Here is a 15,428-nt window from a genome sequence, read left to right on the forward strand (position 1 = left end):
GGCGTTCTAGGAACGGGGGTACCCAGACTTGCCTGCCCGCGGCCTGTGGCATGGCTCAAGGGGTGGCCTAGTACGGCCCATCTTCATCAACACAAGCTCAAGACCCTCGCGAGGGGCCAAGCCTCGCGGGACGGACGACAGGGAGCTTCCTCAGGCACGGCCTCATCAGGCTGGCTCGCGAGGAGGCGGAGAGATCAAGGCGGGGTACCTCACGAGGTGCCCCATGACGCAAGCCATGTGACCAAGGCCAGGCGGGCGCCGGCCTGCGCAGAGTCCTTGTTTCCTCTTTGGTGCAAAGGGAGCAAGCGCAGGCAAGAGTATCAAGCAAAGGCAGCCGTTTCGGTGCAACAAGACCAAGACTAGCAGAACGGCAGGAAGGAGGTCATCGTGGAGCCCAAGTCGGCGTCACCGCCAGAGTCTTTGGCAGGCGAGGACCAACTTTAGTCAGGATAAGTGTACTAGATGTTCCCCTTCAAAATGGCCAATTGTTGGCGCTCTTCTCGCTCAATATTTGGGAAGAGGCCCAGGGCCTCGCTCTATAAATAGGGCTAGCCACCAAAGTATAGAGGCACCGACAGATCGAGTAGTTGAACCCTAGCCAGAACCACCAACACAAGAACTCCCCTCGCGAGGCAGTTCTTCCTTGTATTGTTCATCATCAGCCCCTGAGGCAATCCACCACACCACAAACTAGAGTAGGGTATTACACCACAATGGTGGCCCGAACTAGTATAAACCTCGTGTCTCTTGTGTTGTTCTTCGTGTAGTTTAGATCCTTGCGAGGCGACGAGACATAGGTAGGTAGGAGGTGCGATCTTCGCGTGCACCCCAGAGTTCGAACCTAGAGGGTCTGCCGGAACCCGAAATCCGACAGTACCGCTCCTTGTGTACCTGCTATCGTGCCCTACCGGTGGAGAAAGAAGCCAACTTCGCGGAGATCGACGAGGCGGTGGCTTAGCACGTCTGCGCTTGCCACCATCATCGAGGAAAAGTAGAACATGGGAGGTCGTCGCCACTTGGGTCTCACGAAGGCCATCGCCACGGCGTGCATTGTCGGTGTCTTGTCTGCTAGCAGGCCAGCGTCATTCCCCCGCCCAACAACCAACCCTCGTCTGTGCTCCACGAAAGCGGAGGGCACCCTTCGCCTCCGGCTTAAGCATATCGCACGATGATCGGCGCTGCCGGACATGGGAAAGCAGAGGCTACTCTTGCCCTTTCCGCTGAAGCATATACCTCGGGGCTCACGGCAATCCGATGAACGGGCTACCGGACATGGGAATGCCAAGGGAGATCCGTCACAGTCAGCATTTGGTTTGTATTAAGTTCGTCCGATTTGTTTAAACAGTGTTTGAAATGTATGCAAGTAGCATTGGATAGCTAGCTCCCACATCCGTGCCCACAGAATGTCCCATGTACGCGAAGGATGCAGGAGCAAATTTGCGGGTCAACGTTGGAGATGCCCTTAGGGCCACTGATATGTTGGGCCCACATGTCAGTGACACAAAGTTATCTTACGTTAAAGTCAACCAATCCGAGCCCCTTCGTGTCAAATGTGTGCTTAAAAAGCCGAGCGAGATTGCCCGTGAAGGAGGCCACCACGTCATTAAAAAGCTGAGCGAGATTGCCTGATTTTTCGAGGGCACCTCTGAAGAAGGAAACGGTGGAGAGAAAAACCACAAGTCAACAAATCATCAGTTCAAAAAGAAAAGAACAATCAACAAATCATAATAGCCATAACAAATCATTATCTCCATAACATAAATGTTGTTATGTTGTGTCTGAAGAAATACATTACGACTCAGTCCGCTCAATCGCATTGATAAACGAATAGGAGGAGCATCACAACGACGACCATGACTCAACGCTGCACTTTGCCAGCACCATCAGTTTCTCAACGGGCAAGCCGCCCGTCCCAACTCCATCCATGGAGCACACCATCTTTCACCCTACGGAGCCATTACTCCAATGGCTGAACTACTGCCGTGCAATGCACGATCAATCCCTGACCGGAGACGCGCTGCTCCGGTATTCCGGAGCACATACACACTGCAGAGAGAGTTAGGTGAAACACAAGTCAGCATAGGCTGGTTGATATGTTATACATAATCGAGAATACACAACCGCCAACATAGCAACATTTCAGGTTAAATACATCAGGACCAAAGTTGCTCCTTGCGACGGCAAAGTACCAAATAGTTGCAGAATTAGCATGCTATGAAATGTGCTGGAATCTCGAGACGTGCAATCTTACCAGTTCCAATATGAACGAAATGAACTAGTGTAATCAAGATCATCAATTAGTCACCCTAGAATCTGGATGTCTCAGAGCAGAATGAGTCAACTACTGTAACAGAAGTAGGTCGTAACAAAACTACAAAAGAGTAAGCGATAACCCTCAGGAGCACAGACATTGAAGCAAGTTTTACAAGAGTCCCAATTCAGGAAATACCTTGCTGAGACCGAAAGAAGCTTCGGTCTTTTATTGCAGTTGCAGTCCCGCTGTCTTGTACCTCAGCACCAGGTTCCGCTTTTCCTACAGAATCACATGGGCAAATGACAAGACGATCAATAACAGAGCGCACACATCCAGTGGCAACTACTCGAGTGCCAAATCCTCTCACTTCCCCTTCACCAAGGCTTAAACTTTTTTTTTCGAAACGGAGGCAAAAGATTTGCCTCATTCATTAAATAAGAGAGAAGTGTTTTAGAGTGTTACAAATGACCCATATGCCCGGCATGGCAACTACTCGCGCACAAGAATACACCCCAGTTTTTTAGCTCCCGCGAGAACCCAAAGCTTGACGTCGTTGATGATAGCACGGAGAAGGACCGGAGGCGGTGCGCTCTTGTGTCGGAAGACCCGAGCATTACGCTCGTTCCAGATCGTCCAAGAGACTAGCATTGTAAGTGAGGCCAAGGCTCGTCGGTTTGGGTTTTGCAAGCAGGTTCGCTTTTCCCACCATTCCAAAACGGATCCATCCAAATGCCAAGAGGAGGTGTCCATGTGCGCTAGACCAAATTCAAGGATGATCGAGTTCCATAGCCTTATGGTGTAGCGGCATTTGTAGAAGAGGTGTGCACCCGTCTCGCCAACACGTTTGCAAAGCGGGCAAAGTCCACAGTTTTGCCAACCGCGCCGCTCCAATCTGTCGGCTGTCCAAATCCGGTCTTGGATAGCCAACCAAGCAAAAAACTTGATCTTAGGAGGGGCCCAAGCCTTCCAGATCATAAAGTCCATGGGCGAAAGTGTCAGTCCAAGAAACTGAGCCTTGTAGGCGGTGGCCGCGGAGTAGGACCCGTCGTTGGCGTGCTTCCAAATAATGTCATCGTCAGTTTGTTGATCCAAGTGTAGGTCATGCACAAGCATCCATAACGTGAAGAATTGGAGGATGTGGGCACCGGAGACGATGGTGTTGCGCCCGATCTTAAGAATCCAAGCATCTTCATGGAGGGCCTCACGCACCTTCCAGTTCTTGCGCGTGGAGGCCTCATAAATCAAAGGGGCAATGTCCTTCGGTTTCCGCCCAAGAAGCCATGGGGAATCCCAAAAAGGTGTTTTGGCACCGTTGCCCAAAATGGTCGTTGAGGCATAGAAGAAGTCCATGTCCTCCTCCGTGCAAGGGTTCCCAAGCCCCACCCAAAGCTTGTTTGGCTCCTTCCATTCATACCATGGCCACCTAAGACGTAAGGCCCGAGCAAACTTGTCAGTGTCTAGAACCCCAAGGCCTCCATACTCCTTGGGGCGGCAAACCACCTTCCAATTCACTTTACATTTGGCACCGGTCGTCTTATCCGATCCAGACCAAAGGAAAGCCCTCTCCAATTTGTTGATGTTGTGAAGAGAGCGTGGTGGCACGATGAGAGGTGTGATGGCATACACTGCTTGGGAGGCAATAACCGATCTGACAAGTGTCGTGCGCCCGATGGTGGTGATGTTTTGGCCGTCCCAGGTGGCAAGCTTGCCGGCCGCCTTGTCTTCAAGGTATTGGAAATCCACGGTCTTGAGCTGCCAGACCGAGAGTGGGAGTCCTAGGTATTTCATCGGGAAGGTGGCTCTAGACACGGGAACGGCACTGAGGACATGATCCAAGTCAACATTGGTACATCTGATTGGCACAACCGAACTCTTGTGGAAGTTGGTGCATAGACCCGTGACATCACCGAAACCCTTCAAGATGGTGGCGAGGTTGTCGACGTCGCTTTTGATTGGGGCCATGAAAATAGCTGCGTCATCTGCATATAAGGAGGTTCTCATCATAGCGCCTCGTCCCCGAATCTTATGCAGGAGGCCCTTCCTAGTTGCCAACTCAAGAATTTGGTGAAGCGGGTCAATTGCGAGCGAGATCGAGGACGAATAGCAGCGGCGAGATCGGCTTAAACTTTTTGACGCAACAGAGGATTGGTCTTTCAGGGAGAAGGCATTCCAACAACATCCTATATGAAAGATCATGCACTTGTGTCAGTTTTTAAGACCTCAAACGACAAAAGACCACCACCTTGGCGAGGCTAAATTCCCATTGTTCTGCTCAATGGAAAACTTCGCCTGCACCTCTAGTACTGACTCCCACCAGTAAGTAAGAACAGTAGTGCCTTTTCCAAACTGACGCCCTGTGCCCACGGTCCCATAATTGTCTCTTAACCTCCACCATTTTGTTCTCACCTCATGTTCTCATTCCTTTGGATACTTGGGCTTGAGGCCTGAACTAGCTCTGGACCCAGAAAAAAATTTGCTAGACCAAATGTTTAGGTGCGGATGCAGAGAGGCCAAGGATTTCTTACCTTCGGTTTTCTCAGAACATTGAACGTGCCTTTATACAGGCCAAGCCCTGGGGTAGGGCGAGCAGGGCGGACGCCCTGGGCCCCAGATATACCGTATGTAGTCTGTACTAACTGGGCCTGGCCAGCACACAACGCAGCTAAGTAGCAGCACAGGCGCCAGGCCAGAGGCAGGCCAGGTGGCGTGACACCATGGACAGATAACCACGCCTACGCGGTGTGAGTATGCCCCTTGCGACGCTTCGCTTCGTCGCTCAATCTTGGACTAAAGCCCGGTGTAGTAGATAGCAGGTTCCCGTGTTGACTCGAGCAATCAATTAGTACAACACATGGTTCAGCTATTTAATTTTCTAACGGTTTATAATTGGCTTTCTGTGTGTATGAGCACCACATGGCACGTGAAGGCAAAACCATGATAATACACATCCTCTCTTTGGGGGTGAGTTTGCCAGCTAAATACGCAAACTGCGCATGGCACACTGATAGTATTTTAGCTTTCTTCATTCATTTTACTTTTCAGTTTCATGTAAAGGCTTTTTCAGATTTGTATTCTCATTATTATTTTCTACCACAAGTAAAAATATCTTTTCTGAAAGCCTTATCTGATTTGCATTTTCATAGAAAATTTAACTTTTTTCTCGGTATATTTAGTGAGATTCGCCCTCTTCTTTCTGAAGATATAAAACAATTATACCGTGATGGGTGATCAATACATTTAAAATGTGGCAGCGACCTTCTCTTCCTCCTTTAGGCCAACTAAATCTCAAATATACATACGGCTCACCGACATGGGGTGTTCAGATTTTTTTTTCCACAAGAAAAACTGATTTGTTCTTCTTTTGCATATAAGGGCCCCAGTTTCTAGTTTTGCCCTGGGCTCTCCAAATCTCAGGACTGGCCCTGCCTTTATAAACCCTTTCTCCAACTCAGTATGTTCCGCCTTTTCTTGACTTGAACAAGAGCAGCTCTAGGCCCAAATTCCAATTGGCACTGCAAGCCATTTTACTGGGACTTTATAGTTGATATTTTAGCTCATGGAATCAAGCATCTTGGTGGAGGCAGGTTAGTTGCATAGAGAAGATTGAAATAGGAGATAGACTGAGGGAGTGATGGCGAGACTTTTTTGGATTTGGGACTGAACATGTAGCTATTTGGTTAGCTTATCTATATACTTCCATGAGTGCAGCTGTGGCATACGATTACATGAAAAATACTCTTGAAAGCTATTTCATGAGTGCTGACAACCAATTGAGCATAAACAATGCACTCTTGAAAGGAAAGGAAACTTCATATCCCATGCATAATCTACACGAGTGAACCTGTTGTGACGAATGAGAATCAAATATTGACCAGAATGACTAGTTCTCTACACTACACACTACTCTGCGTAGACATGAATAACTACCACCCTTGCATAAGGAAATGTTTTTTGCCAAACTATGCAACTATTTTTGCATGAATAATAGTCACCGTTGCTCCCAGCTGATCATTTTCGATTAAAACTTTGCAAGATGTAGCTCCAAACCAACATACTGAATTACTGACTAAATTGCAAGAACCCCTCAAAGCACACAATTCAACCACTAGATGGTTTGCGCAATAGCTCCTAAATGCATTCTGCATGTAATCACTCTAAGAACAGCATGATAGGCAGGATGAGAAGACAACCTGGTCGAGCACGCGGTGATTGCTCTTCTCCACCTCCCTTGCGAGCTTCTCCATCCTATGGAGCATCCCGGCATACATGCTATCCATCTCCGCCGCCTGCCCAGCTGCAGCGCAGACGAGCCCTTGCAGCCTCCCCAGCCCAAACCCGTCCACCATCGCATCGACGGCCTTCTGCTCCCCAATGCTGTAGGCATCCTCTGCTTGGGGCGCCGCCGGCGGCGGCTGAGTCGTCAGCAACGGGAAGGGCGACTCCGGGGCGAAGGAGTGGTACTGGTCCCGGAAGCCGGGGCCGACGTTGACGACGGTGAGCGAGGTCGGGACGAGGCGGGATCCGACGAGGAGGAAAGCGCGGTAGTCGAAGGAGTGGGTGGAGAGGTCGTCGGAAGCGGAGGGGGAGACAAGGATGAAGAGGAGCGGGTGGGTGAGGGGCGATAGGGTTTTGGACAGGGAGCACGCGAGGGCGTGCTCGCGCATGGAGGCGCGGAGAGGGGTGCGCCGGCGGGACGAGAAGAAGCCGAGGGGGCAAGGGGAGGAGGGTGGCGGCGGGTTGGGGCGGCCGAGGGGATCTGAGAGGGAGCAGGGGTGGGAGAGGGAGGAGTGGCCGGAGATTGAGATGAAAAGGCACGGGGCGGCGGGGGCTTGGTCGTCGTAGTCGGAGAGGGTGGGAGCCGGCGGAGGGGGGCGGTGGGCGCGGCCGAAGAGGAGGCCGTCGCAGTCACCCGCGGCGGCCCCGCAGCGGTGGAGGAGCGCCGCGAGGGCGGCGCCGGAGATGGAGAGCTTGACCTCCTCGCCGACGGCCATCGGTGGGTGTGATGGGATCGATGGGGACGTGTAAAGGTCAGTAGTCTGCACGTCCTCTTTACTATCTCAACGACCGCTTTCTGCACATCATATTGCCCTGCTTCTACAGTTCTAGTACAATTTTACGTTTTTTTATATAAAAAAAGTACATAAAATATGGCAAATAAAAGATCTTTTGAAACCATCTTCAAGAATTTTTTGAAAAATCAAGGATCATGGCAGGGCTTCAAGCCGGGCCTGAATCTAAACCCTGATGTTCTCTTGCTGTGTCTGGTGCCCTGAAGTTGCTTCAGTAAACAACAGGAAGGCAAACAACAGCGAAAAACGACCATAAGCATACGGCAACAAATCAAATGTTCGTCCATATAGTTCGTGTCCCTTTTCGCATTTCAGTTCAGTTTCGAATCAGATGTTCGCTGCATTGTGAATTAAGATCCAAAAAAACAAGAAACGAGAAACTGGACAGTGGTTTTCTCGGTTCAAGAGACAAGGGCTTCTGAATTCAGACAAAGACAAAGAGAGGACCCTCCAGGGTCTTAACAGTTTGCTTTGCAGTTCACTCATCAGCAGCAGCAGCTTAGATAGATACTTAGATACTAGTAGGTATAGGTTCGAAGTGTCCGTAGATCAGAGAAAGCCGGTCGGTCAGAGAACAATGGCAGAGCAGTAGCATCTGCTGCCGATTGACTTCATCCCTGTATTCACCCAACCACAGCCTTCCTTGTAGCGCTCCACCTGACAATCCATCCAACACAAGGCGTTTCAACAGTTGATCAGCACAATTTTTCTGAGAAACTACACATCAAACAGCGAGAAAATCAAGTGATAAAACGGCTGAAACTGAAGGGTAATCTAGGCAGTAGTATAGTTTGGATGTTAGCAGCCGTATGGTGCTCGGCGGAAAATTGCATCTGGGTGTAGCTACCTACCACATCCAAGATTGTATCTGCTTCACCTTTGACCCCACCCAGAGTGAATATCGAACCACCGAGCACAGCTGAAGAGTGGTACCCTCTGGTGTAGTTCATTGGTTCCACCATCACCCATGACGGCATTCTTGGCTCGTACAACTCAACGGTGGATGCCATTGCTCCAGCATCAGCATCATAACCACCCATTACATATCTGAAAGAAAAACACGGCATTGCTAAGCACCATGACGGGCATCTATGCTGTTTTCAGTTGTAGCAAGAGTCAGTAAAACAAAATTTTGGATCACATGGGCCGACATCATACAAAATTTACGCTGATCCCCCGTCCCCGTGATTTACCACAAAGAGCTATACCAGAGACTTAATTAGATGCCCACGTTCTACAATTTCTAGTGGACCGTCCTGATCTGTAAAAAGAGATGCACGTACTTACATCTTCTCATCAAGCACTGCCACTGTATGACAACCTCTTACTGTACTCATTGCTGGGAGCATTTTCCAGTTAGGCTCCCTAGGATCAAGCCTCTCAGCAGAGCTGGTAACAAACATCGTACTATTAGCAAAATGGAAATTATGCATTCTCACTTTGAAGAAATAACAAGTTCATTGTCATGCAAGCCATAAAGAAAATAGGCTAATGAATACCGTACTCAGTTGATTACAGATTTACATACTGCTTCGATATAAGGAGAGTGTTTCTCTGTTGCTCGAAAAGGGGGTCGACAGAGTAATATGCACTAAGCCATGAGTTATGAAATGTGCTCTAGGACTTTTGCAGGTTGCATTGCTGCACTAAACTACTTACTTTTGCTGGGTTGATAGTACCTAAATCAGTTTGTAACTGAAACTTGCCAAAATAAGTACAAGTGGTGAAAGGATATCACCTCAGATACCGAACGCCATTGAAACCGCCAACTGCATAAATCACACCATTAAGTTCTGCACCAGCTAGAGAAAAGCGCTGAAAACCAAGCACCACAGATTATTCAGACAAAAGCAATCATCACATCATAGAGGTTTATAGGCTGGAATATATAATTATATGGACATGAGTAAGAAACCATAAATAGCAAATAGAGAAACAAGAACAATTATACAGAGTACTACAGAAGTACGCACTTTTGCATCAGGACAATCATTATCTTTCCATAAAATGGTCCTCCTTGATGCCAGCTTTAGATGCATTTTACAAAGTAAAAGATACTAACGAGTTTTGCTAGTCAACAAAAAGTAAATTTTACAAATTTAATGCAAATAAGCAGTGGAGACCAACACCCAGCCTAGAAGTTATTTATGTTCATAATCCAGGAACACATTTTTGTTCATTTGTTCACATGAATAAGAGACTGTCTCCCTGCTTAAGCAGGGAAAACTTCTAAATTCCATACATCTGTAGTGAATTTGCGGAGCCCCTGTTTTTTTTCCTTACAGAAGACTTAACCCTGACCCCATCCAGTTAAAGCCAAAACCAGCATGGTATTTCTGGTGATCCTCGTGGGAGAAGGAACCATCGAGTATGTCAAAGACATTGTTGTGGATATTAGGCAGTGGTGTGGAGGTTATGGTGGAGAAATCTACAACATTGGGATAAGATGCTACAATGTTAGGCCAACTTATGGTAATTCAAGCAAGAGCAACCCGCTGAAAACCAACTTATGCTAATCCTCCTTTTTAACATGCGCACTGAAACAAGGTGTGGTTTCCCCAGCAGATGCTGACTAAAAGTAGGAAAAATACCCAGCAACAACAGAGGAGACCATCACATATAGATCGAAGAGTTACCTTTTCCATATTCTATGGACCATTCTCCGACATGGAGGTTCTTATCTGTAACTGCTTAGGATTTCGTAGTTCTCATGCTTGCATCGAGAATGAAGAGATAAAAGTTGGTGCTATCTCGTCTTTGTATTGAAAATGGAGCAACTAATTTATCAGTAGGCTACTTACTCGTTCATAACTAGTTTTTCTGTAAACCCCACAGTTTTTTCTCTTTACGGTGTAGTACTCTCGTTCATAACTAGTAATTTTCCTGATCTGCAGCGTATACAACAATTACTAGACTCGATTAAATCATCCTGCAATCAAGGTAAGTTGAATCAAGGATGACATGTTGAAAACGTATGTACCTTTTCTAGCATAGGGTAACTCTTTGTCCACTTTCCCTGAGCAGGATCAAACACCTCCATGTCAGAGAAACAGCCAATGCCATCTCCACCGCCAAATGCATAAATTTTGCCATGCAAACCAACTCCAGCGAGGCTCCCCTTTCCATGAGTCAGTGCTGGGCATGGGGTCCAATCATCACGTCTTCGGTCATAACAGTCAACTTCAGGAGAAAGGATAGATGCATATATTAGGACCTAAAAATTTGCAATCAGGGAGGCCATCAAAGACTGAACACAGAAACCAATGAGTACCTGTATCAAACCAGCAAGCACCATCACCACCACCAAGAACAAATATTTTGCCATCTAACGCGACAGCAGAGGTATAGGACTTCCCAGCAGTCATTGGTTTCAGAGGTGTTAGTATGTCCAAGGAGGGTGAGAAGGAGTCTAATGATGACAAAAATGAGATGCCATCGGAACCACCAATGAGATAAATGACATCTTCTGAACCCAAACATTCTTCAACAAACTGATTTAGTGAATCATCTAGAGATAAAGGATCTATTTTGGAATTCAAATTCTTCACTGTGTTCTTTAGCTCAACAACTCTTTTCAGCAACCTGTCATTCACTCCTTGTAGGCATTTGACTTCTTTGTTGGAAATAATCTGCATTTGAACATATCAAAATATTAGGAACAGAACACTAAAGAAGCTGAATTTGCAGTTCCCAACATTTACATACAAAATGTATAATCCTATACACTAGAGAATACATAAAAGTAAACTTAGTTTGAAAATACAACCATCCTGTAGGTCACCATGAATTGACGCTATGATCAACTTACTGATTCATAAACTTTAAGATCCAAAAAAAAAAAAACAGTATGACAAATATAAGGCATTTGAAGATATTACAGCATTTCGAGATACCTGCTTCTTCTCCATAGTCTCTATACGTTCGGACAGTCCTTTGACCATATCTATCAACTGAAAAACAAAATAACCGTGAGAAAGTTGGAATACATAGATATGAAGCTGTTTGAAGGAGTATTCGTATTAGTCAGACAAGATATAAGGACGGTAGTAACCCTGTAGCTCTGTTATAACTAACCTTAGCTTCTGAATAGGATTCATAGTCCAATCCTTGAAGTAGCAAACTGGAATGCTCCCAGGCAAGCTGATCGACTTCGGTATCTAAGTTCTCCGGCAAACCACAGTGCCCCTCAAGAAATATACCTTTAACTTCTTGCATGTCCTTACATCCATATGCATCAATGCCTTCAGTTCCAGCTCCATTGGCATAAAATTCAGAACTAAGTTGCTGGACTGATAGAGCCTTAAGCTTCTCTAATACCAATGTGAAGCTAAGCTCATTTTCCTGCTGGGCAGATTGTTGCTGCTGTTGCACTTCAACTCCCTTACTGAACAGTGCATGATCCTCCCACTCTGGTGGTGTCTCTTTGCAATCGAGATCATCGAAACCATTGGAAGATTCTTTGCTTGAGCTGGCATGCCCATTGTCCACATCTGCCATTCCAACTCCCTCAACCTCAAACTTGTTCTGCTTTACCATGTCTGCATATGACACTAAACCCTTTTCTGGTAAAACCTTTTCTGGTTTGAGCTCGTTGTTTCGCTCATTGTTCCACTCATTGTTCCACCCATCATCCACATCTCTTAGTCCAACTCCCTCAACCTCAAACTTGCTTTGTTTTACCGCATCTGCATATGACACTAAAACCTTTTCTGCTTTGAGCTCATTGTTACCCTCAAATTTTTGTACCCACACAGGAGGTGGTGTTGGTTCGCTCACATGCTGAGCTCCTGGTTGTGAAACAGGAGGCGTCCAGAACTTGATGGGGGAAGGCGAAGGAGTAAACATAGCCATCAAAGCACGTGTTTGTGCATGATCCAATTCAAATCTGAAGAAGTGAGGCTTCTGGCCATAGACAGTGGGCGTCTTCTGGTAATAATTGCCTATAATAGCATTCCTGAATTTACTCTCTTCTAGTGGAACACACCACATTCTTATCCGCATTGCAACCTAGATAATTGGAAGAGTACAATGTTCCCTTTGAGTCATTTTATCGAGGTTGAGCAAGGTGGCATATACAAGAGTAAAGGATGATACCTGAGCAGGATAGCTTGTCTTTTCGTAGCCATTATTTGTCCATGCATTTGATTCGGGACAGAATTTGCCATTGCTTGCAGCTTCATAAACACCATGCAATCTGCGATCATCATAATTGAACAGGAATAGAGGTAGCCCTTCCTTGATGTTGTGTACATATGAGAGATGTGCTTTAGGCAAGCCTGGCATGCAAGTTATATAAGTTAGTGCATGATTCAACAGACTGATTTCAAAAATCTGAATTCTATTCTTTAAAAAGCATGAAAGAAGAATTTTTAGCACAAGATATCGTAGATGCATCAAATGGAGAAGGCACACGCTCTAAAAAAACGGACATGTCACTTCTTTGTAAGAAAGAAAAAGAAAGGGCTTATAACAACAAGACTATGATTAAGAAATATAGCATACCAAAAAGTTGGCGTGAGTGGCACTCAGCAATAGTATTGTTTGTGCAGCCGAAAATTACAGCTCCAAGATCCTGCAGTGGAAGATTTCTTGCAGGAACAAAGAGGTTTGTTGGCCTGCCACTCACAACCTGGCTCCATGAAGATTTCTTCTTGACCATTGCATTAAGCTGAGAAGAAGCAGAAATGATTAAACAAAGTGCAGCACGAATTGAAGTTGTTTAGTCATAAACATTTTGTAAAGATGAAAGCACGATGCACAAATCAAGTAACACCGTCGCATCATTTAACTATACTTAATTAGCTGTATGAAGGTTCAGTGAATATTGTCTAGGCATTGATATGAAGCAAGTTGTTTAGGCATGACTATTAGTGAATCCCCTGTCTGCATGCAAAAATTTCATCCGGAACATCATATAAAGAGCCTATTTGGCACCATTTTTAGTAAGAAAGGAAGCATTGGCACATGAGAAGCTATACAAGTACTACATTGTACGTTGAGGACACACAATGATTCGAGGATAATGCATGCACTTTCAATAACACCTTCCCCTTTGAAGCCCCAAACTTACAAAAAGGATATAGAGAGCAATAAAGGGGAGTGAACAACCAAACATGTAGTGTAGCGACCAAAAATCTGCGCAACTCAACGTCTCAGTACACTAGACATAATTAGTGCAAGCCCCAGCCCTACTACTCCTATATCACCTCATACTAAAACTCACTTGCACCTGAGACCGCATGGCACAGTTAATGATGGGAACCAAACAAGCTACGAGTACTAGTCCTAGCAGCAGAAGAAGGCAGCAACAGGGCAAGCACAGTGATAACACAAGGGAGGGCCTTTTGCGGTTGGCACCCTGCGGTACTTGCTAATCGGACATAACCCCGCATTCACAACAGGAAAAAAGCGAAAATCGAGGGCATCAGTCGCGTGATGCAAATGCCAGCACGCGCCCTAATTCCCCCGCTTGGATCCTACATTGCGCAATCCCGTTGATTTGCATGGAAAATCCGAAGAGACGCCCCACCGCCACGAAGCAGAGGCAGTAGCAAGAGCAGGCAAGGCAGGCTGGGAAGCAGTTCGGGGAGGGTGGGTGGAGAAGAAGCACGATCGGGCGAGGTTGGGTGGAGACAGGCGTCCCGTTGGCACGGTGCGACGTTGCTTCGAGGCGAGAGCGAGCGCTAGGTCGTTAAATTGCAGCGCGGGGACGGAGTAAAGGGAGGAAGGAGGCGGCGGTGATTTTACCGAGGAATCGCCGGGAAGCGGTGGAGGGAGCTCCCGTCCGGCAGTGATCGGCGGCGACGAGGGGTGGTTGCTTGGGGTTTCTTGGGGAGGAGGGAGGGGATTGTGTGAGCGGAGGGCAAGGGGAGGGAAGGGGGAGGAGGGTTTATTGAGGGGACGGGAGGCGAAATGAAGAGGGTGTGCTGTGCAAATGGTGGTGGGTAGGAAGGCAAAGGAAAAGCGGATTCCTTTTTACTCCCCTCCTCTCCTCCCTTCGTCCTCCCCGGGTCTCTCTCTTTCTCTCTCTCGTCTCTTCTTTTTTCCTCTCGACGAGTAGTCTGATTTATTTACGCGGCCAAGGAAATGCCGAAAGGAAGAAAGAGGCAAGGCTGTGGGCAGGCAGGAGCTCCACACGCAAACTCGGCAGCTCCCGTTCCGGGCAAAAGGCACGTCCAACGGACGGAAACACAGGGAGATGGTCAAGGGTGTCCATGGACCAGGTCCGTGTACGCCGCAGACTGACGAACGCACACTCTGACACGCATACGCATAGCCGCAGAGTGCGAGGAGGAGGAGGAGATGCTCTCACCGTCAGTCCTCCGTATAGGAGCCAAAGCATCTAGCCATCTATCTCTCCGGAAGCTGCAGCCGAGCACGCATTTCTCGTCTCTACTTTCACGCGTTTCCCTCGGCACGGGCAGGCATGGTGATCCTACACTAGCACGCACGACGGGCCTGATGCATGCACGTTTTCTTCATTCTCGTGTCGATCGGGGGATGCCACAAGGAGGTTTTCTTTCGGCTCCAATATCTTCAACTTTGATGAGGAGACTCGTCGTACAAGTGCCCGGCTCGGCTACTGCGCTAGATGAGTTGGAGACGGGCAGGCGCTGCCGTCGACTCCACGTGGCCTTCTTATCCTACCTGCCTAACTCAGACTATCTACTTTTTCCGACTAATCCCATTTTATTCACCAATTGAACAGGATCTACAATGATGACAGGTACTAGTACTAGATAATCTACATTCACGAAAACCCGTGATAAGTAAATGAATATGGTGAAGCGAGAAAACAATGTTTCAATATTTATTTGATCGGCTAACCAATATCAAAGACCCAACTATTGGTTGAATTGTTAATGAGGTAGTATGTCAGGCATTAGCTAGAACCTAAAGCTCTGAATTTCACCCAAGAAACAAGACAAATTTAATGTTGTCCGAGCGCTAACGACTGTGTTCACGTCCATCTACGATCGAACAACTTGAGATCCAACATACACGTTCGTGTTGGCAACTTAAGCTTGGGGTAATTGATTGAAGATCGAACAATCCACAGCTACCGGGATGCCGCCTTGTTGCTCGCCTCACAACAACCCGAAAAC

At 47.1% G+C, this 15,428-nt stretch overlaps 2 protein-coding genes across 4 annotated transcripts; both read right to left on the bottom strand.

Annotated features, from left to right (window-relative positions):
• Positions 1-1,707: 1,707 nt before the first annotated feature.
• Positions 1,708-7,294, bottom strand: LOC119308504. Its single transcript, XM_037584635.1, has 3 exons — positions 6,445-7,294; positions 2,450-2,533; positions 1,708-2,046 (listed from the first exon to the last, which is right to left on the bottom strand). Exons 1-2 carry the CDS (start codon positions 7,243-7,245, stop codon positions 2,480-2,482), a joined length of 855 nt encoding a protein of 284 aa, XP_037440532.1. The 5' UTR covers positions 7,246-7,294; the 3' UTR covers positions 1,708-2,046; positions 2,450-2,479.
• A 288-nt stretch (positions 7,295-7,582) lies between these two features.
• LOC119308503 lies at positions 7,583-14,280 on the bottom strand. Of its 3 annotated transcripts, XM_037584634.1 has the most exons (12): positions 14,071-14,280; positions 12,826-12,991; positions 12,418-12,599; positions 11,398-12,330; positions 11,217-11,273; positions 10,595-10,952; positions 10,304-10,503; positions 10,125-10,211; positions 9,062-9,138; positions 8,611-8,712; positions 8,175-8,370; positions 7,583-7,980 (listed from the first exon to the last, which is right to left on the bottom strand). In XM_037584634.1, exons 2-12 carry the CDS (start codon positions 12,980-12,982, stop codon positions 7,891-7,893), a joined length of 2,439 nt encoding a protein of 812 aa, XP_037440531.1. In that variant the 5' UTR covers positions 12,983-12,991; positions 14,071-14,280; the 3' UTR covers positions 7,583-7,890. The 3 variants fall into 3 exon arrangements, 2 of the variants coding, with proteins under 2 accessions (XP_037440531.1, XP_037440530.1); XM_037584633.1 differs by lacking the exon at positions 10,125-10,211 and having other exon boundaries at positions 14,071-14,273; XR_005150150.1 differs by lacking the exons at positions 7,583-7,980; positions 8,175-8,370 and adding an exon at positions 9,960-10,036 and having other exon boundaries at positions 8,698-8,712; positions 14,071-14,277.
• Between the last annotated feature and the right edge of the window lie 1,148 nt (positions 14,281-15,428).

Source organism: Triticum dicoccoides, chromosome 5B, assembly GCF_002162155.2.
Source record: "Triticum dicoccoides isolate Atlit2015 ecotype Zavitan chromosome 5B, WEW_v2.0, whole genome shotgun sequence".
Classification (NCBI taxonomy): domain Eukaryota; kingdom Viridiplantae; phylum Streptophyta; class Magnoliopsida; order Poales; family Poaceae; genus Triticum; species Triticum dicoccoides.